Source organism: Eptatretus burgeri, chromosome 1, assembly GCF_056783735.1.
Source record: "Eptatretus burgeri isolate ZD-2024b chromosome 1, Ebu_testis_v1, whole genome shotgun sequence".
NCBI classification, from domain to species: Eukaryota; Metazoa; Chordata; class Myxini; order Myxiniformes; family Myxinidae; genus Eptatretus; species Eptatretus burgeri.
Genome location: NC_140961.1, coordinates 7,085,619 through 7,109,001, shown reverse-complemented (window position 1 = coordinate 7,109,001; position 23,383 = coordinate 7,085,619). Strand labels below are relative to the sequence as shown.

The 23,383-nt window shown below is 41.9% G+C and overlaps 1 protein-coding gene across 1 annotated transcript in view; it reads left to right on the top strand.

Annotated features, from left to right (window-relative positions):
* Positions 1–23,383, top strand: part of LOC147033813 (uncharacterized) — an 89,076-nt gene that overhangs the window by 58,428 nt on the left and 7,265 nt on the right. The window contains exons 3-4 of the mRNA XM_085871276.1: positions 12,085–12,295; positions 14,030–15,385. Coding sequence (XP_085727402.1) covers positions 12,178–12,295; positions 14,030–15,385 — 1,474 coding nt within the window. The 5' untranslated portion in view covers positions 12,085–12,177. The remainder of the gene's footprint in view (positions 1–12,084; positions 12,296–14,029; positions 15,386–23,383) is intronic.

The window sequence follows — 23,383 nt, the reverse complement described above, 5'->3', positions numbered from 1 at the left end:
GGACATGGGCCCAAACATTCACAACAGCTGTTCAACACTGAGGGAGAGAAGTGGGAAGAAAGACTATGAGGTGTCTAGGGTGTGTGGAGAAGAGTGATGTGTGTGTGTGTCTGTGTATTTGAAAAATGAAACCGAGAAAGGTGCAGAAGAAAAGATTTGTGAGGGGATATCCTAAGTGTGAGATCCTACCAGATGTGTCTGTTGTGTAGCTTGGTTTCGGTACGATTAATCGGCTTGACTCTGCCCACCCCCTCGCAGCCTTGGCTCCTCGCTCGTCATGACAGTTCATGAGGTAAAAAGCAAAGGAGTGAAAGTGTTAAGAACCAGCAGCACGACCTCAGGGAATAGTGTCCAGCGCCCATTGACTTCGTGCCTCAGGGTGTCCGCAAACGACCATTGAATGAGTCGAGCAAATAAAACAAGTCGAAAGAGCCTGAAGGTGCAAACGACCATTGAAAAGATCCTCCATGACCATTGAAAAGAGCCTCCACGACCATTAAAAGAACCCAAACGACCGTTTAAAGACAGGTGTAAACGACCATTGAAAAGAGCCTCAAATGACCGTTGAAAGTCGAGTGTAAACGACTGTTGAAAGCTGCAAATGACCGTGGCAAAAGAGCCTCCATGAATGTTGAAAGAGCCCAAACGACTGATGAAGACATGTGTAAACGACCATTGAAAGACAGGTGTAAACCACCATTGAAAGAGCCGCAAACTACGATTGCAAAAGAGCCTCCACGAATGTTGAAAGAGCTCAAGCGACCACTGAAAGTGACTCAAACGACCATTGAAAAGAGCCTCAAATGACCGTTGAAAGTCGAGTGTAAACGACTGTTGAAAGCTGCAAATGACCGTGGCAAAAGAGCCTCCATGAATGTTGAAAGAGCCCAAAGGACTGATGAAGACATGTGTAAACGACCATTGAAAGACAGGTGTAAACCACCATTGAAAGAGCCGCAAACGACGATTGCAAAAGAGCCTCCACGAATGTTGAAAGAGCTCAAGCGACCACTGAAAGTGACTCAAACGACCATTGAAAGAGCCTCAAATGACCGTTTCAAGAGAGCCTCAAATGACCGTTGCAAAAGAAAGCCTCCAATGACCGTCGAAAGGAGCCACAAGCAAATTCTCCAGGTTTCATCAGGGAGATGGTGTTTTAAGGCCATCTTTTATAAGGCCGGTGTGGAAGCTTTGAGAATGTGCAAGTCATTGGGCAGGGCCTTCGCGTTGATTGGCGTTCCTCCTCCCTAACCCCGCCCATTCGAGTTTCTGCAGAGAGTCCTCTCAGTCAGAACTTCTGGCTGTTGTAACAGTCAGACCTCACTTCCCACTGCTTAAAGTGAACGAGCATTTGGCTGATTTGAGACGTGAAGTACGACAATGGGGAAACAAACGGAGACGATTTCTCTCAGGTCAATGCTGAACAAACATCGCCTGGGCATGTGATAGCCATCACGAAGGCTTACGATGGGGTTAATGGTTGAGCGTTGCAGGATGAGGAATCTCCTTTAGAGCAGGGGGGAGTTTGAGGTCACGTAACTGGACTTAATGTCTTGATTGCCTTGCGTGCGTGTGGGATGAGATAGTGTCCAACTTCAGTCTGTATTAAGTAAAAGTGCATGCACTTACGTGTGGTGTGAGAAAAGAGAAAAAGAGAGAGAGAGAGAAAGAGGGAGAAAGAGGGAGAGGCAAGTTAATGATAAAAATACACCCGTGCAGGAGTGACGGTCATCTCTGTGAGAAAATATATAGCCTCCTGAAGGGAGGGCAGTTTTTGCAAACTTTGAAGTCACATGATGCGAAAACGAAAGCGAAAATCCGTCCTGACCAAATTTAGATATTGTCCCATAGATTCATATGCCACAATCAAATTCAAGATTGCTTGAGAAATGTAGGACGAGATAGATTTTGAAAATCGTCATTTTCGCATGAAATCGTCATTTTCGCATATTTTGCCAACTTTGAAGTCACGCGACGCGAAAACGAAAGCAAATCTCGAAAATCCGGCCTGATCAAAATTTAGACATTGTCCCATAGATACATATGCCACAATCAAATTCAAGATCGCTTGAGAAATTGCGGAGGAGATAGATTTTGAAAATCATCATTTTCGCATTCTTTGCCAACTTTGAAGTCACGTGACACGAAAACGAAAGAGAATATCGAAAATCCGGCCTGACAAAATTTAGATATTGTCCCATAGATTCATATGCCACAATTAAATTCAAGATCGCTTGAGAAATGTAGGAAGAGATAGATTTTGAAAATCGTCATTTTCGCATTTTTTGGAAACTTTGAAGTCACGTGACATGAAAACGAAAGCGAATATCGAAAATCCGGCCCAATCAAAATTTAGACATTGTCCCATAGATTCATATGCCACAATCAAATTCAACATCGCTTGAGAAATTGCGGAGGAGATAGAATTTGAAAATCATCATTTTCGCAACTTCAAAGGCCTCGTGACCTTGACCTTGACCTTCGGTGACCTTGAAAGTCATACCATCGTGTACGTCTCATCGACCTCTATCAGGATCACCAATGACCAGATCTCCCGCTTCAACTTCATTGTGAACGGATGGACGGACGGATCGTCACCTCTCCTCTCAACACCAATATTATTAGGTCATGCTCGAAGAGATGACCTAAAAATGAAGGGATCAGCACACGCCAGCATTGAATAGCTGCCAGCTACTTTCCATGTGCAAAATAAAAATAGGGAGTGAATCCTCATCTACCTGTTTCAACGAAGTTTCGATCCCACTGACCCATCTAAAAGGGAAGGGACTATTCCAAACATATATTACAGAAATAACTACAATGAAGGACCTATGTGTCATGAGTGCACATTCACATTAGCAGTTTCTCAAAACCGCAACAAATATACAGTGCGTGTCAAAAAAAACTACATACATACACACACATTTATATATAACATACACACAGGATGTCTCAAAATGTTTACAGACAGGTAACAGCTGAAGGATGATGTGCAATCATCCCATCACATAGTCCACAACAGCTATAGCTTTCTCACCAGTGTAAATGCCAATGGATAGTTATTACTAACACTCAATTTTGTCCCTCTCCCTGCTATTTCATTAATTTTTTATGAAATATTAATGTCTGTACACAATTTATTGAATCGTTCATGTGTATGTATATTGTTGCGGTTCTGTAAAACCAGATGCCCCCAAGGCAATGGCACACAACATACAGCAATCCCAAGGCAGTTATTTCAATGGTTTGTGTGTTCGTTAGTCCTTTACATATGTCTAGTGGGTGAAGGGAAAATATGCATTGCATGGGACTCCTTCAGTTAGACTTCTTAGACCTTTATAATCTTCCACCCTTGCAGTAATTCCACTCCTTTCTCTCACACGAAACACACAAGCAAGTACGCCAACTACTAGGAACCAAGCAAGTGCACCGTGAGTGCCTCCCGTGCTTTTTCAGCGTGACTTCTTTCAGTTGAGTCCGCGTGACTCGGCGTGAGGTCACGAATTGCTGTTGCGAGCCGGAACTGTTCCCCGGCTATAACCTCACTCATGAGGTTACAACGACACTTACATGTACAGACTCTTACATGATATACGAAAGGATCCTTTATCTCACGCATCTTTCTTCTTCCATCCAACTCTCGTCCACTGTGGACGAAAAAGAGCAATCAACGTGGGCAAGCCCGACCAACTGTTCTTTTCAGAGCAAAACCCAAGAGCGAATTGAAGAGCGAACCAAACCGACCTGCACCTCACATTCTTCCTCTTACACGATGATGCACCCCACTGTGGTGGAAATTTTACACAGAAGAGAAAACACTTTATCGTCTCAGAGATTGTTTATGGCAATAACATGTGTGGAGAGAAAGGCTCATCTCAAGTGTATAAGCAGATCTCTGACTCCGAGCCAGGATACATGGTCTTTGATATGATTGGAAATTTGGAGGGATCAAAGCATCAAAGGGTACTGGTTAATCAATACCAGACTACAAGAAAGCTTTATTCAACAAAAGTCCTTCAAAGCAAAGAGGAAAACAATTTTATACATAATAAAACATGTGAGTAACAAGATAAAACAGTGATAAAATGTATGCTTTGTTTCAGGGTATGCGTGGACAGAAACTTTCATTTACATAGGCAAGATAAGCATTTGGACAAGGTGTATGACCTCAGCAGACCTGTGAAGCTTCCGTTTAAACAGATAACGTTTAGCTTTGCAACACAATGAGAAGTCCACAACCTCAGCAGGCCGATGAGACTCCTGTTTTACAATCTAGATAAGATAACTTTGCAATACAATGAGAAGTAATCCAGGGATACTAATCCACCCAAACCCACCTCCTTCAAATTCCCTGCTTTCCTTCCTGAAAGTCCCTGCAGTGTCCATCTTGTTTACCCTGCGTACCCTGCCCCATCCTTCTCTCTTCCACAGATCTCAAGTTTCTGTTCCCCACTGTTTTGTCATTCCCTCTCCCGCCCTTCTCGTCTCCTGCTCCCCTTGTTGTGCGTTCTGTGTTTTTGCTCTCATACGAGCCTCGACATTGTATACCAAAAAATAAAAATAAACCAGAGTTGGTGTCAAAGCCACCCAATGCTCGCCTGTTTATACATTTATCGTTTTTACAAGACTCGTCTAATAATTTTAATGAATTTTTTTATGAAGCATTGCAGAGAAGTCTGATCCAAATAATATTGTAATCAGTAACAAGAGTGCAAGTGAGCACAATATACGCCCGAACAAGAAGGTATATACAAAATTGTGCTACTACATAGAAAACAGCATCCTGGTTGCCATGGCAACCACTTTAGATGACCAACGTATGTCAAGACACACCGTCTCCACAGTCTGTACCGATGTACCAAAAATGAAACGTGAAAGTTGAAAACTTTGTGAGTTAGAGTGCGGACAGGAACGGATGGAAAACAGCATCCTGGTTGCCATGGCAATCACTTTAGATGATGAACGTATGTCACGACACACCGTCTCCACAGTCTGTACCTATGTACCAAATATGAAACGTGAAAGTTGAAAACTTTGGGAGTTAGAGTGCGGACAGGAACGGACAGACGGACGACCGGTATCACATAATACGCCCCGATATATCTATATCTATACAAATATATATATATATATATATATATATATATATATTTATATATATATATATATATATATATATATATATATATATATATATATATATATATATATATATATATATATATATATATATATATATATATCTGGTGACCAGGGTTGCGTCAGGAAGGGCATCCGGTGTAAAACATGTGCCAAATCACGATGCGGATCATACGTATGATCCGCTGTGGCGACCCCAAACGGGAGCAGCTGAAAGAAGAAGATATATATATATATATATATATATATATATATATATATATATATATATATATATATATATATATATATATATATGGCGTATAAAAAAGTGTGGTCGATAAAAACATTAGAAAGGAAAAAATAACTTGCACCAAAAACGTTAACATTTTCACGCTCACGCTGACGCTCACGCCAGGGGTATCGCTATAGCTCTCTGTTCTTCGAACAGGCGAGCTAAAAACTACTAAAGAAGAATGTTTTTATGATAATTATGTCACAGGTCATGTGGTGTGGCAACTATGTTGTAAAAAAGGAAAAACTTTGGACCTCTGCATCTCTGAAACCGCTCCATAGAAAAAGTTGAAACTTGGCACGTGTGAAGAACTCCACATGGGAAACAAGTGTGCTTTTTTGATATGTCATTGGTTGCTTTGTTATGACATCATAATTGCATATGTCAAACGCACTATCCGATCAGTTTGAAAATTTTTGAGGTTCATCTCGGGCTTAATTGTAATTGGGGAGAAAAAAGTGATGATGTCATCGATCACGTGGTTCGGCTCATGTTGTTTTTAAACTTAAACCTTCAAAAATCTTCTTTTAAACGGCTGAAGAAATTGAGGTGAAACTTTACAAGTATGATCGCTTATCCTTGAGAAACACAAAGTTCTCCACCTCTGATGTCACAGGTCACATGGTTTAGCAGCAATGATTTTTTTGAAGAATAAACATTTTAAAATCTTCTTCTCAAGAACAGCTTGACAGATCAAGGGAAAAACTTCACCCACATGTTCCCCAAGCCTTGGGGATAGCAGGGTGTTCATGAATAATTAAAGGTCACATGGTCTGGTAGCCATATTGGTTTGAACAAAAATCTTTAAAAAACCAAAAAAAACCTCTCTTGAACCGCTTCATTAATCGATGTGAAACGTCACAGTTATGATGTAGTAGTCATGTGGAATATATGTTTTAAATTTCAACCTGATGGATGCATGCTCAGGCAGCCAGTATTATTGAATATTTTGAATCTGGGTTCAGGAATTTCAATCAACCTGGGTTCAAGTATGTATAATGATGTAATAATGTGGGCAGAGGCATATCTGATGACGTCGTCATGTCGAAAAGTGCCCTTCAAGTTCTTCTCTGCCAGGAAGATGGCTTCACAAAAATGATGCTGCATTGTAATGTGCCCAAGTACGAGCACCACACGTGGGAAGTATCAGGAAAAGTTTTCAAGCGATGAGTTTGGGGAGGTGCTGTGCCTGGGTATGATGGCATAACAGCAACATTTTGCAACTCGCAAGATTGGTCATTCATACGAAACCATAAAGTCAACATTCCACAATTTGTCATGCAGGAAATATTTAAATACATATTTCATTTGGGCAACGCCGGGTACATTGTCCCAATCACCCTTGGGCCTAGACCGAGATCATCAATCATCTCGACTTAATTGAATGAGATATTTGTAATCTGCTTTGTTATAAGACAATCGGAAGTCGGAACGCACTTACAAATTTATATAACCATTTCTCGAAACAGCTATATAGGTATGCGGATCAAAATTGCTCGTTTTACACTCAATAATGTATATTTGATGAATTTAGCTGAGGTGGTAACCTTTTTACTACAAACTATGTTTTCAACCTTGAGAGTTGTGTCCTGAAATCAAATTACCTTTAAATCGATGTATAGGTTGTGTTTATACTATTTTTCTTTCCGTGATTCCGATTTGCATCCAGGAACACAATTATGTTTAAGCATTTTTGAAATTGCCACTCTTTAGTTTAAATGTTGAAAATTGTGTTTAAAAAAAAAAGTTTTATTTCTAGCTTTCTTGCCAGTAACATCAGGTTAAAAGTGCCCGGACTAGCAGAAATGAGTTGCTGAAAACACACACACACAGCACATGTGAGAAAGGCTTCACCAGCATTCATACTTGATCCATCATTTTGAAATTCCCGTGTTAACAATATCTGTTTGGTGCCTGAAACAACCTTCTTATGCTGATGCAATTTACAAACCACCAACCAGTGATTGCCAATGAAACTAAAATGGGGGATCTGGAAAGTTCATGGGACATGACCTTTCTGGATTTGTCGGTGTTGTTTGAACTACATGTCCCTCACGCTTGCCCCCACTCAATCCCAATGTCCATCTTGACTTTTACACATGAAGACAGCTGAGCTGAATCAATTAGGAACTGCCCCCCTCCCCCCCCCAAACTATTTTGAAACTGGGGATAATTTCCAGCAGGCCAAGGTTTTCAACACTTTCTGCAGATTACTGAAGACAAAGACAGGTTAATTTTGCTGGCAATTACTGTGACTGTAATCAAAATAAAGACCAATTACTGCACCGTAGTCCCAAGAAGGAAGCCAGACATAACAACACACACATAAATATAAATATACATACATACACATGTACATATGCACACAAACACAAATATATTATGTACTGGTAAATACTTACAAAAGCTATTTTATTTGAAGTTACAACCTGAACTTATAAGCAATTTACTGATTTCCCAACTACCCTGATCATCAGCTGGGAATCGCTTTTCATTAAGGTTTCGATCCTCTCAGCTCAGAACCTCTCCAAATAGAGTTTCTTTCTTATCCACATGTTAATTATGGTCATTATTGGTTCGATTACAAGATATAGTAGAATATTTAATACGAATGAAAAATTGCTTGGAAAAACAAAATGTTAAAAAAACCCGAAACTCACCCTATGATGCCAGTAGGGTTGTCAAGCGAACCCATCTATCTGTTTTGATGGTAATCCTCTGGAAGAGCTTCAGTCTCCATCGTTTATGACCTCTCCCGGGCCCACCATATTTCAAAACTAGTTTTCAAAGCCAGCCACAGACAAGGCATCTTCCCTGGTTACAAGTCTTCCCTTGAAAAATCACAAATACTCACAACCTTCAAGGCTTTTGTCTGTAACTCATTGGAGTATTGCTCTCCCTCTGGACTGGAATCAAAGTAGCATATCTGTCTTTCCTGGATTGTTTGTAACCTCAAGCTCTCAACATCATTGGCATCTCCCGTGATGAATCTCAAGCACAAGACCTGTTGCTCTCACATCAGAGACACCTCAGTGGCCTATCACCAACTCTTCTCCAATACTGCTCCCTCTGTTCAGACAGCTCTTCAAACATAAACAGCAATTCTAATATGAGTGCTTTCTTCCAGTGGCCTCCACCTGGTTAAACCTCCAAGATCCAGCTGACTCAACACTTTAACTTTTTGTTTCTCGTTTCTAACAACAAAATAAACCACCTTATTGAGGCTGTTCTGTCTTACTCTTCCCAAAAGAGCTTCATGCAAGCAGTGCACCACCATGTCATCATTTCCCACAAGCTTGAGTTTAATTCCATTGACACTTCCTAAAACAACCCTCACTCTCAGGCTGGTGTTTCGTCCTCTCCTCTCTCTCTCTCTCCTCTTTGTACTGTTCATTTATTCCTTTTCTTATTTTGCCCAACTGTTACCTCTCAGTTTATAATCCCACCCCTTCAAGAGATCCACTATTGTAAAAAAATATATATATATTTAAAATATTTATATCTATAGGTGTTTCTGGTGTTACTCAGGCCTTTCTTCTTGATCTTACTCTCTTTCTGCTATATATTAATGACTTGTCTGATAACATTTTATCCCAGCTCACCATGTATGCCGATGATTCCACACTCTACTGTGTATCCCCTAATTCAAGTCACACTTCTCAGAGTGAAGTTTGTGCCTCACTAAGCAATGGTTTCGTGAATGTGTTGAAAAGTGTTCATGATTAGCTGGTAACATTCAATGCCAAGAAGACTAAATTGCTGTCTTCGTCTCGTTCTAGAGGCAGGTGTTTTCCTCCTGTGCACATATGCATCATTTGATCTTGCTGGAAGCATCAGACCTGTGCCTTCTTCTTCTTGATATCTCCCCTAATGGGAGAAGTACATATCAGGTATTGCAAAGAGTGCTTCGATGCAAGTTGGTTGTCTCCACTGAGTCCAGAAATATCCACCTCCAGATGCTGTCCTCTATTTGTACAACTACCCATAGGGTCCAATTCTTGTTATTGCACCACAAAGCATATTTAAAGGCATGGGCAGTATTGAACCAATATATATATATATATATATATATATATATATATATATGTATATATATATGTATATATATATATATATGTATATATATATATATGTATATATATATATATGTATATATATATATATGTATATATATATATATATATATATATATATATATATATATATATATATATATATATATATATATATATATATATATATATATATATATAATGGTCAAAACTCCACTAGGAGCATAACCCGGCAGAAAGTCTTCAAAGAAAGATCCTCCCATCGAAGTGTGTTTCAGCTCCTAACTTCCCAACACTCTTGGGGTGGGGGGGGGTTGTGGGTTGAGGGGGGTGAGAACTATTTACTTTGAAAACGAGATACGTTCTAATCAAGTCAGGGAAGCTTGGTGATCAGAGTAGGTGTTTTCCTGATGACTAGTCGAGTCTTCTCTTTTAAACCAAAGCCATGCTGACCCCTCTTCAGCAGCCGATGACCGCTCCTTCAGAACTTTAGTTCTGCCTCCACTTGTCAGGCCGATATTTTTTCACAACAGTTTTGGCTGACCGATCAACCAATCCCATTACTACAATTTCCACATTAAAGAGGTCAGTAGCATATCCTTCTTTGTGCATCTTTGTCATCAGCCACTCACTTTGGCTCTTCTCACTTCGTTAGCTTTGACATCCGAGACTCATATGGTACCGTTAACTCAATGATTATGATGCTACTTCTCAACTCTGATTGAAGGACAATATCTGTTCTTTGACGTATCTCAGCGATAATCCCAGCAAATTTCTTCATGCTGAGGAGATCAGACCACACTTTCCAATCATTCGCATCACGGAACACTGTCCGATGAGGTTGATCTTTGTGGATGCTTCTATTTTCCATTGTTTTCTTTGAAAAACCCACTTTAACGAAATTGCGGTAATTCACATTTCCCTTCAATGGGATAGTTGTGTCATTGTGGGTACATTTTACTACATATATGGTTCTTGTGATACATTTGAGGACCCGATTATGCCTCCAGGTATAACTACCTTTTGCAAGAGCAAACTTACATGCAGAGAGGGTATGCTCCAACGTTACATATCTACCACAAAGCTTACATTGTCATCCTTTGCTTTTGAAAGGTATCTCATATATTATTTCCGAGTTAGTGGTTTTGTGTCGCGCTATCTTCGACTTTGTTCTGCGCTCGAGTAACGTGATATTCGGCTTACATTATCTCAAAGACCATATGAGGTGCATGGTACAAAAAAAGTAAATAAAATGGTGCTGAAACAGTGAAATCGTATTCCACTTACTGCATTAAAGTAAAATTACTACTGATACTCTGCATCAGTTCCTTTCTCAAACACACCCACCCCAACATGTCGCGCAGAGCGCGGGTTATGCTAGTTCTCATTATTTCCCCACCAGGTGTATTTAAAGGTATTCTCATTATTTCACCACCAGGTATATTTAAAGGTATTCTCATTATTTCACTAACAAGTGTTTTTAAAGGCATTCTCATTATTGCACCACCAGGCATATTTAAATGTATTCTCATTATTTTATCACCAGGCATATTTAAATGTATTCTCATTATTTTATCACCAGGTATATTTAAAGTATTCTCTTTATTTCACCACCAGGTATATTTAAAGGTATTCTCATTATTTTATCATCAGGTATATTTTTGAAGTATTCTCATTATTGCACCACCAAGTATACTTAAAGTATTCTCATTATTGCACCACCAGGTATATTTAAAGGTATTCTCATGATTTCACCACCAGGTATATTTAAAGGTATTCTCATGATTTCACCACCAGATGTACTTGAAGGTATTCTCATGATTGTACAACAAGGCACACTTCCAGGTGTTCTCATTGTTGGACCATCAGGTATAAGTGCAAAATAATGTACCATCCAGTAAGTTATAAAATAGTGGGGCAACTTACCTCGATATAGCATAACAATTGTGCATTTTGTGAGGAAAGCACCATATTTGGGACACTAGTAGCCTATCATATTATGAACAGATTTGGATATTGGGCCATCTCAAATTTTTGATAGCAGTGGAAAATGGCTGCCACAGCCATCAGCGGCTGAATTTGAGATGGCCCAATATCCAAATCTGTTCATAATATGATAGGCTACTAGTGTGCCAAATATGGTGCTTTCCTCACAAAATGCACAATTGTTATGCTAAGTTGCCCCACTAAAAGTTTAAACGTTGGATGCAACGCCGTTACCAGCCTGTATAAATAAATTACATTTTTACAAGAACAGGGATTTGCATTGTTTATACATGTCGGTTTGCTTTTTGAGGAATCTTAAATCCACCAAAAGATGGTGCTTTGTATGAAGGTTTCCTCAATTATGTGCAGATTGGAGTGAGAAAAGGAGTTGCAACTGAAACCAGACTGAGCTTGTATGTGCCAGTTTATGGAAATGATGTTGTAAGTCGTGTTAGAACAAGCAACTTGATTCGGAAAATTTCTTGCCACAATCTAACTAACCATTGATTGCAAGCACACGTTGCACCGGAAAACAAACCATCATCCGATCGTGCAACTGCTGCCTTTACTTTGGTATTTGGCAAGAGATAAAGTGTAACCTTTGTGCTCACTCTCTTCTCACTTGTTCCAAAGGTGAAACCGTGCACGAGACCTATACAACACACGAGCAGGACATTTTACCTGTGGCGTGCCTCGAGAATCAGGTTTCAACTTTGGAAGAAAGTGATGGAGAAACGCAGATGTAAGAACAGCCATGGAGCGAGCAATGAGGCCAAACCTATGAAGGGAATGAAACAAAATGATGGGAAAAAAGGAGCAAATCAAACTGTCAAGACAGCTCAAGGTGAGTCATACCTGTTATCTTTGCATGCGGGTGAATTAATTTATTTTAAAGTGTTGTTGAAAGTTTCACTTGCTCGATGGTATTGATAAAGGGGTAACCCATGGTCAACATGGATTAGGGTACAGGCGGTAACTCACCTATTCTTTGCCAAAGACACCGTGGAGTCTAACGTCCACCAACGACCAGTTCTGACAGATGGGTCCCTCCAGCTTCGGTTCGATCCGAAGGCCAGCACACAGAATGATGTCTCTCCATGCAGGGGAAACACCTTGATGACAGTTTATAGCTAGGTCGAGATTCGAACCCAGGATTGACAGCTCAGAAGTGAGTGTGCAGACCTCGAGGCTATCCTGAGAGCTCTTTCTTGCATGCAGTCAGTGGGAAGAAAAACCTAGTCTTTCAAAATGGCTCCTATCCAATTGCTTAATCGACCTCCACATGCATTTTCACATCTACGGGCACTAAACATGGTCGATTTGTCACGAAATAATGGCGTGATGTGAAAGGGACGCAGGATACCGTGCGTGGTTTCGTGCCTGAAATCGATGCACCCTGGAAGAGATGTTTTTTGGTGGATTATAGTGAAACCACAAGAGAATTGTTGGAAGCCATTGTGTTATAATTTTGACTGGACCATGAATCAAATATTGTCATTAAAAATTAATCATATTTGTGCATTTGGAGCAGTGCGCATCAGTCACTCTTGAAAAACCGAGTACGAGGCTTGTAAACAAGCCAACGGGCAAAACGTTCGTGGAGACAGCAAAGCCTGTGTAATCTGCTAAGAAGAACATGCAGAGAAAGGACATAACAACGTCAAGGCACAAGTAGCACCAGGTACAGACCACAGGGGTCGATTAAGTAATTGGAAAGTGGTCATTTTGAATGATTACATTATCTTCCAACTCAGTAACACAGCAAAGTGCTTGCAGGGTAGCATCGAGGTCTGCACACTCTCCTTTCAACTGTCTAGCTCTTGGGTTCAAATCTCGATCCAGCTATAAACTGTCATCCTTGTGTTTCACAGGAAGGTGATACATCAATGCCAGCGACGTCTATCAGGAGAATGTTAAGCTGGACGACACATCTTCCAGCGCTGGGTGTCCGTGGGCATTAAAGGTCCTCGGATGTCTTTAACAAAAAGTCGGCGAGTTATCCCTGGCATCTTGGACAACTTCGGAAATACTGCCACCTTCAGTCAAGCGGCAGGCCTGGCCAGCGAAATAGTAAAAGGCTTGGGCCAAAAACATTCCCTGATCTGTCCCTCAAGAAGGTGGGAGTAAACGGAGTTGTTAAAAAGAAATAGGAGTTGCAGCAGTCATGAAAGAACAGAGCAAACTGAATGAGATAAGGTGGGATTTGAGTAAAATCGGTGATCATGTTCCTCAAGCTCTACGACTTCAAATAGTCGAGGTAAAAACAAAAAGGTTGAAGGCAAATGTTTTTCAGTGAACCCCCGTCCCCTGTCCCCCTTGGTAGCCAAAGATGTTGGACGGGATCTGGCTATCGGTAGAAGGGTAGTCGAGCAGGAGTTGGTCTGGTGTCATTAACTACCTGTGTTGTTTATGCTGAAATAATTTCTTGAATCGACGTTATTTAATCAAAGTCCCATGTATATCAGATGCACTATCAACTAAAAGTAAACTGAACAGTTAGTCTCATTTTTAATGTTCTTAGTTTTGACTTGTTTCTGTCCTTAAGTGAGCCCTCTTTAATAACAACATTATTCGACAGATTATCGTGAAGACAAAAGAGAACTGGGCAAGCAGAAGTATTGCAAAGTCTCAAAACCATCTCGACCAGTTGATGGAGAAGTTTCAAAAACCACTGTATTTTTCAGTTTCAAAACCACAGTTTATCAAAACGACAGTTCAGAACCACAGTTTCAAAAACCACAAAAACCACCAACAAAGAGCAAACAGTGTCCTACGACAAAAATCACTGTATCACCAACAAAAAGCAAACAGTGTCCAATGACAAAAACCACTGTATCACCAACAAAGAGCAAACAGTGTCCCAAGACAAAAATCACCAGAGCTCAGAATCCTGCTGAGAGCAAAGAAACACCTGGAGCTTCACCGATTCGAGGGAAGAAGGTGACAGCTTTGATTCCTCAAATAAAATATGCTTGTAAGATGCCGGTGAACAACTTCTATCAGGCACAGAGACCCAATTTTAGAGGCGGCTTCAAGGACAATTCAAATGAGTCGTATGACCGTAAAAAGAATGTACCAAGGTCTCTACATGGGGAAGTGAAACAAAAACCTGTCTCTTTAAGTACACCCCTTTGCGCTGGGAGACAGCAACACAGTCGTCCCAAGGCTGGCCTGTCCCCCCAGTCTTCACCCGGTCAACAATGTCAGCGATTGAAAAAGAAAGGAAGCTTTTCTTTGAAAGAACGAGAAAACGAGAGCCAAAAAGAGTGCATCACCTCTGAGAAGAGACACAAGGTAACTTCGAATGTCACAACAAAAGGAAGTGATGTGGAGGCTTCCACCAATCAGCTAAAGAGTACTCAATCAGCCTCAAATGAAAATTCTGTAAAAAGTCAACTTGAACTCACCCAGGATCGACCGAATAAGGCAAACCAAACACCAAACAACCAGTCAAGAGACAACGACAAGTACAAGGAGACAGCCATGGCAAACATGTCCACAGACTCGGGTGTTCTTGATCCAAAATCTGATGGATGTATGACTGCTGGTGCCAAACGTTTACCCCATTTGGACCAGACAATTGCATCACCAATGAAGATTTTCACTCCAATGAAGTGGTGGACAAGAACTGAACAAGAATTAGTTGATGAAAAAGTAAGAGTGAAAAATGAAGAGGGAAAGAAGAAAGAGCCCAATGCTTGTTCCTCCTCTGAAGTGAAGTGTACACCTCCATTTCAAGATGGATCCCTCTCCAAGACAAGACATCTCACTGTGATTACAAAAGACAACCAAAAATTGCCGTTCGCTTCAGTGATGCCTTCGAAATGCCAGTCCCAAAGGGATGTCCCATTGAACCTACATGAGGAAGATAAGATGAAAGTAGCATTTGAAATTTCCACCAAAGATCAAAAAGACAAAACAATCAAACCAGAAGGTGAGATCTTGATGCACATTTTGCGGTGTTGGTAAAATTAAACAAAACATTGAGATAGACATCGGACATTTACATTTGTCGTGCTGTCAGTTGTTGAATACAATATGCTGGATGACTCCTTTGCTAGCCTGTGGATATTAAATACTGTATGTGTGTGTATAATGTGTGCATATGGTACGTATAATATTGTTGCGGGCCAGGGGTCAGTGGCAAGAATGACCACGAGGTGGGGGAGGTTGCATCATCTCCCAAACTCCCCCGGAATTGTAGGCCGTCACTCGGATAACTCCACGAGCCGGCGGGTCGTTTAACCAACCGTGGAACGCCAATATCTCGACCGCGTGGCGTAGGGTTATTTTGTCTCGATCCAATGTACCTAAGTAACCACGCGGTCTCGGCTACCGAGGATTAACGCCCTCAGAACGCCTGGCCGAACCTGATTCACTCTATCGGTAGCGGCAAAATTACACCAACCGACTACCACTCTGTCACCCACCTTTCCGGCTCAGATGCAGTCGAGCGGGCCTGCCCAGGATGTCCCGGCTACAATTGTCTGATTACCAGGGATAAAACCCCGCCTAAACTCAGATCCAAACCATGCTGGGCCAATTCAAGAAGGGATGGAAACGAACTGGGAACATTTCTACAATTGTTTATTTACAATAAAAAGACACAGGGAAGACTTAAAGCGGATTATGCAAGTAATATTTTCATTGATCAAAAACAAACACTTAAACAGTTTCTACTTATAAGACGGGCCCACACGCAGACACACACAAATGAAAATAAACCCAGAATTCTTTATTGAACCCTCGCAGCTGAGGAGAGAGACGAGCTGGGGGTCAGAGTTCAGCTGGGTACCTGACCGTCGGAGGAAGGAGGCGCTCCGTGGTGCCTCACCTGACAATGGTCGTTGATTTGGTCCCCAGTCGCATGTGTGCGACTCGTGTTTCGTGGCGGAGCTCGGGTGGTGAATAGCGGGGTCCACGGAGGGGGGTCAGGGTCACTCTTTCCTTTCCTTGTAGAGGGCCAGCAGGGACACGTTCGCCGCCTTCACGACCTTCTGCTCAACCCTCCGCTACAAAAGAACTGCATGCTCAACAACAACCCTCAGAGCCCTATGCAAAACCTTGTCAAAAACCCGTGGAGAACTTCCTCCAAGACCCTTCTTCCTCACTCGAGTCTCAACCACCACACCCCTGTCAAAAACCTCAGAACAACCTTCGTAACAACCCCTCGCCTCAGAGAGTCCTCTGGAATTTATGGACCTCCCTCAGCGGGGTGGGGCTCGCTCGAACAGACGTCACTCCCCACCCTGATTGGATAGGCTCCAATGGGTTCGCCCTTTCTGGGTGGGGTTTCGGCCCCTGCCAGGAAACCCCACCCACTCTTCCACACGGGTTCATACTTGTCGAGCAACAGTATCAATGTTGCAAAGGTCGTCGTGAAAGAGTTACGTTTGTGGAAGCCGAGAAACTGGAACCGCGAGATCCGCCTCGGCACGTCAGGGTGCGAGAAAGCAGCCGGTTGGCGGTGGATCGTGACGGGGGATGGGATGGTTGTTGGATGGCTTGTTAGATGTAATTACCTAACTAAAATAAAACGCAATGCACACCTTTGATTCTCCCACCAGACAAATGGAAGGGGATCTGACTACACACATACTTAACCACATAACTGACTTTTGGGACATCTGTATGTTGAATGTATATGGTTTCCAGATCCGTAACAATATGATGTGTGCATGTGCTGCATACTTATAAGCTTGTGTGTGTGTGTGTGTGTGTGTGTGTGTGTGTGTGTGTGTGTGTGTGTGTGTGTGTGTGTGTGTGTGTGTGTGTGTGTGTGTGTGTGTGTGTGTGTGTGTGTGTGTGTGTGTGTGTGTGTGTGTGTGTGTGTGTGTGTGTGTGTGTGTGTGTGTGTGTGTGTGTGTGTGTGTGTGTGTGTGTGTGTGTGTGTGTGTGTGTGTGTGTGTGTGTGTCCAGCAGTATATATATATATATATATATATATATATACACAGTAGAAACAGTGGGGAGAACAAGTATTTGATACACTGCCGATTTTACAGGTTTTCCCACTTACAAAGCACGTAGAGGTCTGTCATTTTTTATCATAGGTACAATTCAACTGTGAAAGACGGAATCTAAAACAAAAATCCTGAAAATCACATTGTATGATTTTTAAATAATTAATTTGCATTTTATTGCATGAAATAAGTATTTGATCACCTCCCAACCAGTAAGAATTCTGGCTCTCACAGACCTGTTAGTTTTGTGTTCAAGAAGCCCTCCCATTCTCCACTCATTACCTGTATTAACTGCACCTGTTTGAACTCGTTATCTGCATAAAAGACAGCTGTCCACACTCAATCAATCAGACTCCAACCTCTCTACAATGGGCAAGACCAGAGAGCTGTCTAAGGACATCAGGGACAAAATTGTAGACTTGCACAAGGCTGGGATGGGTTACAGGACAATAGGCAAGCAACTTGGTGAGAAGGCAACTGTTGGCGCAATTATTATAAAATGGAAGAAGTTCAAGATAACAGTCAATCTCCCTTGGTCTGCGGCTCCATGCAAGATCTCACCTCGTGGAGCCTCAATGATCATGAGAAAGGTGAGGGATCAGCCCAGAACTACACGGTAGGACCTGGTCAATGACCTGAAGAGAGCTGGGACCACAGTCTCAAAGAAAACCATAAGTAACACACGACGCCGTCATGGATTAAAATCTTGCAGTGCACGCAAGGTCCCTCTGAAGTTTGCCAATGACCATCTGGATGATCCAGAGGAGGAATGGGAGAAGGTCATGTGGTCTGATGAGACCAAAATAGAGCTTTGTGGTTTAAACTCCACTCGCCGTGTTTGGAGGAAGAAGAAGGATGAGTACAACCCCAAGAACACCATTCCAACCATGAAGCATGGAGGTGGAAACGTCATTCTTTGGGGATGCTTTTTTGCAAAGGGAACAGGACGACTGCACCGTATTGATGGGAGGATGGATGGGGCCATGCATCACGAGATCTTGGCCAACAACCTCCTTCCCTCAACAAGAGCTTTGAAGATGGGGCGTGGCTGGGTCTTCCAGCATGAGAACGACCCGAAAAACACAGCCAGGGCAACTAAGGAATGGCTCTGTAAGAAGCATCTCAAGGTCCTGGAGTGGCCAAGCCAGTCTCCAGACCTGAACCCAATAGAAAATCTTTGGAGGGAGCTGAAAGTCTGTGTTGCCCAGCGACAGCCCCGAAACCTGAATGATCTGGAGAAGATCTGTATGGAAGAGTGGGCCAAAATCCCTGCTGCAGTCTGTGAAAACCTGGTTAAGAACTGCAGGAAACGTCTGATCTCTGTAATTGCAAAGAAAGGTTTCTGTACCAAGTATTAAGTTCTCTTTTTCTGATGTATCAAATACTTATTTCATGCAATAAAATGCAAATTAATTATTTAAAACTCATACAATGTGATTTTCAGGATTTTTGTTTTAGATTCCGTCTTTTACAGTTGAAGTGTACCTATGATAAAAATTACAGACCTCTACGTGCTTTGTAAGTGGGAAAACCTGCAAAATCGGTAGTGTATCAAATACTTGTTCTCCCCAATATATATATATATATATATATATATATATATATATATATATATATATATATATATATATATATATATATATATATATATATATATATGTATAGCTCATTATAACCACTGACTCAGTGACTGATAATAAAGATCGGCACTTTCTGGGTGATGTCGCAAGCTGAAATTTTGCATGCCGATGGACATCGAAACCAGTACACTTGGGGGGGGCGGGGGGGTAATCACATAACCGTCAGAAAACATCTATAAATGAGAATATAAATTAATGAAAATAAATAAATAATAAATGAAAAAATTTAAGTTGTGACCCGAGAAAGTGGGGAAGCACGGCAGTTTTGTATGCCGACAGACATCAAAGCCAGTGCACCAGGAAAAAAAAAATCACAGAACTGTTGGAAAGCACCGTAAAATGAAAATATAAATAAATGAAAAAAAAATGAAAAATCAAATGCAGGTGAGCGACCCAAGACAATGGGGCAGCACGGCTCGTTATAGTTTACAATGTGTAAGCACACCCCACTGGTATGTTTATATTGCCGGATATATTTCACCCAAAGTATCTAAAAGAGAGCCGTTTGTCTGTCCATGTGTGTCCGTGTGTGTCACCATTTTTCTCAGGGATGTCTGAACGGATCTTCGTCAATCTTTCAGAGGCTCATCAGTGAGTGCGGAGAGGTTTTCGGCAAAAAAATTGAAATAAAATACGTTTTTTTTATTTTTGTTTGTTTGTTTAATCACTCCGAGTGTGCCGAAGCTATTGTAGCTATGTCAGAGATAATTTTCAACGATCCTCGACCCCATTTGTGACTGGGTGTTGGGAAGTGTTTTAGGCACCCACAAAAAAACATAGAAAAAAAACAAACAAATTGATTTCTTCAAAATGCCAACAGTACAAGAACAGCACCGCACAATGCCGGGTACTCCTGCGAGTGCACGATAAGAGAGGCATGTGTCTGTTTGTTTGTTTGTGTGTGTGTGTGTGTGTGTGTGTGTGTGTGTGTGTGTGTGTGTGTGTGTGTGTGTGTGTGTGTGTGTGTGTGTGTGTGTGTGTGTGTGTGTGTGTCGCCATTTTTCTCAGAGATGGCTGAACGGATCTTCGTGAAACTTTCAGAGGTTCATCAGTGAGTGCTTGTTGTCGGCAAAATAAAAACTAAATATATTTAATGAAAATTTTGAAAATAAAAGTTTGATCAACGTATTTTATCTAAAGGAACTTCTGCGATGGAGGAATGATATTTTTATATAGGGGTGTGTGGCATTGGGATTCTCATGTATCTGCCACTTGTGAATGTCTGCATCTGTAGAGGAACCCAGGTAGGTTTCGAAACAGCAAAGAGTTTACCTTGTGTACCTTTTATTGGTTGCTTTATGCAGCTTTCTTTTGCTTTTTTTCTTCCTCGCTTGACCCTCGTGACTACACGTCTTTCAATTCCATACTGTTTGAACATCAGTTTCACAGTGACTACTTCTATTAATTAAATACGATTGGAACGTACCTTTTAAACCTTTAGACTGCTGTGACCCCGAAGACCTTTGAGGAAGACCCGATAAGACCCTTCAGACATTTTAGACCCCTTAGACCCCACTATACATTTCGACCCCTTTGAGACCCAATAGACCCTGACAATGCCTTAAGACTCTTTAGAATCCTTCAGACACTAAGACCCTTTAGAATCAAATGGAACACCAAATACTGCATTGGAGTCATCAGAAGGAATCCAAACAAGCAAAGAGCAAAGATGGAGTCATCAGGAAGAACCTGGATAGGCTTCGGTTTCAGGTGCTACTCCACAACCCTCAAACCCATCCAGGCGCAACCAAGTGAGCCTTACAGAAAACCTTCTGCAAGAATTCACTTCTCCCTAGACAGATAGATAAAAACGAAACGAGAACGGGCACTCATAGAGTGCATACCTTCGCCGCCACTACTTTTTTTGTTCTTGGTATGAGTGTGGGGAAGTGGTTTCATATGAATGGTCTTATGACACAAACCACATATCTATAATGTCATGACCCCCCCGACTTTCGGGGGCTCCGGACTAAACAACAATCAACTCACGTCGTTTTGGGGAGTCTTCACTCGCAAGCTCGGTGAATACAACATTTCAACAAGAGAAGGTAATCTCGTTTGATGCTGGTTTCATGCAAATCGAATAAGAATTGACTGAATTGTGCCGAAAACCGCATATTTTTCAAGGGCGTGACCCCCCCCCCGACATTTTACCCCAACCGGTGACATGTGTTATGATGTCATTGTGTCACAAGATTGGGCATTAAATTCTGAACATTTTGGTGCTGGGTTCATGTAAAGCGGACAAGAATTGACCGCGTTATGACAAAAACCGCATATTTTTCAAGGTCGTGACCCCCCTGACCTTTGACCCCAAACCGGTAACAAGAGTATGGGCGTCATTGTGTCATATTGCATATCACAAGATGAGGCGTTGAATTCTGAACATTTTGGCGTTAGTTGCATGCAAATTGAATAAAAATTGACCGTGTTATCGTAAAAAGACGATTTTGACCTTTACGTGACCTTGACCTTGACCTTTGACCCGAACGATCCCAAAATCTAATATAATGCTTCCTGGCTAATAACCAATCATCCCACCAAATGTCATGCAATTCGGTTTAATACTTTTTGAGTTTTACGAATCACAAGATTACAAATAAATAAATAAATAAATACACGCCGACCAAAACACAACCTTTCGCAGAATGCGAAGGTAATAAGGAGTAAAAGAGATTAAATAAAATAAAAAGCAATAATTAGATTCAACGAAGAAAATTGTGAAAGTTAGAAAGAAGCGTGAAAGGAAAAAAAGAACAAAGATGTCAGGAAGACTCCAGACAGATAGATTTCTGCAGTTACTCCCTGGGATCAAACGAAGCAACAGGTACAAGCTATCAGAGGTCCATCAGCGAGGAAGCACAGTCCACATAGCATCAGGATATGGCACAAACCCTTTTGACGGGACTCGCTCCACGTGTTGGGCGGGTCTAAGACCGTTACTTCTATCTGAATCAAAGCTAAGTTTTCCAAACTGGATTCGTCGTGTTTTCCAGTGAATCTCTCCTTCTCCTCCATCATTTTCTCATTATCTTCATTGAAGAAAATGTTTCTTTCTTTAAGCCTGTTGTTGGCTTAACGATTAAGGTGTCTGTATTAAGATCTTAGGGTCTTGATTTTGAGCCCATCTCGTGCCATTAAGGAACACCAGGTGAGTTGACTCAGCCTGTCATCCTTCCGTGATCAGCAAAATGAGTACCAGCTTACTTGGACCAGGAGGCACTGCATTGGCACAGCTGCACTCCTAGTGACAATACAGGAACAAGCACAAGCTGCATATGAAAATAAATTTTCCTTCCTTTAAAAGCTTTTGAAAACGTATTAAAATGGTTCCATTCACATACCTCTCGAGTATCAACATGCCATGTATTATTTATTATTATTAATCACATTCTTCCTCTTCTTCTTTACAAGGCATATTTTGCAAACCTGTATCTCACCAAAGCACTTGGTCTGTCACCCATACTCCCGTTCATACAGCATGACCTTTCTCCGTGCCTTCAACAACTCATTCCACCCACACAATGATCTTTATCTCGGAATATTAAATATGAGTATCTTGAGAAGTCTAATTTTCACAGGTTGTCTGGCCTCTACAACCAAATCCACATGACGTTATTTTAGTGTAAAACCCCTCTGTGTCAGTACCCTGACACATCTCTGACAATCCCATATCCTACCAACCCCACCCCTCCCATGTGTGGCCCTCTCTTCAGTATCTCTCCACATCATGCCCCTCCTCTCTTCATCCCACCTCACCCCATCCCCTCCAAGATTCACCCTTCCCACACCCTCTACAAGCTTCTTCCCCTCACCACACCCTCTCTGAGACCCCCCTCTCGCTCCACCCTCTTCAAGCTGCCCCTCACCACTCTCCCTCAAAGCACTCCCCAAACTCACCCAACAAATGCTTCCCCTCTTGGTTTCCCCTTCCCCTCATCCTGACCCCTCCTGTCTTCCTCCTCATCATGCCCCTTCTCAGCTTCCCCCTCCCGGCTTCGTTCTCGTCCTGCCCCTTCCCCCTCGTCCTTCCCCTTCCCGCCTTCCCCCTCGTCCTGCTCCTTTGTCCTTCCCCCTCGCCCTGCCCCCTTTCAGATTCCCACTCATCCTGCCCTCTCTTCTCCCCTCACCCCTCTCCTCTCAGCTTGCCCCTCGTCCCACCCTTCCCATCTCCCCACTCGTCCCACCTCCCTCCCTTCTTCGCCCTTGTCCCACCATCCTCCCATCTTCCTCTTCATCATGTCCCCTTGCATCTTCCCCCTGCCCTGCCTCCTCCCATCTTCCCCCATGTTCTACTCACTCCCACCTTTTCCCCATCCTGCACCGTCT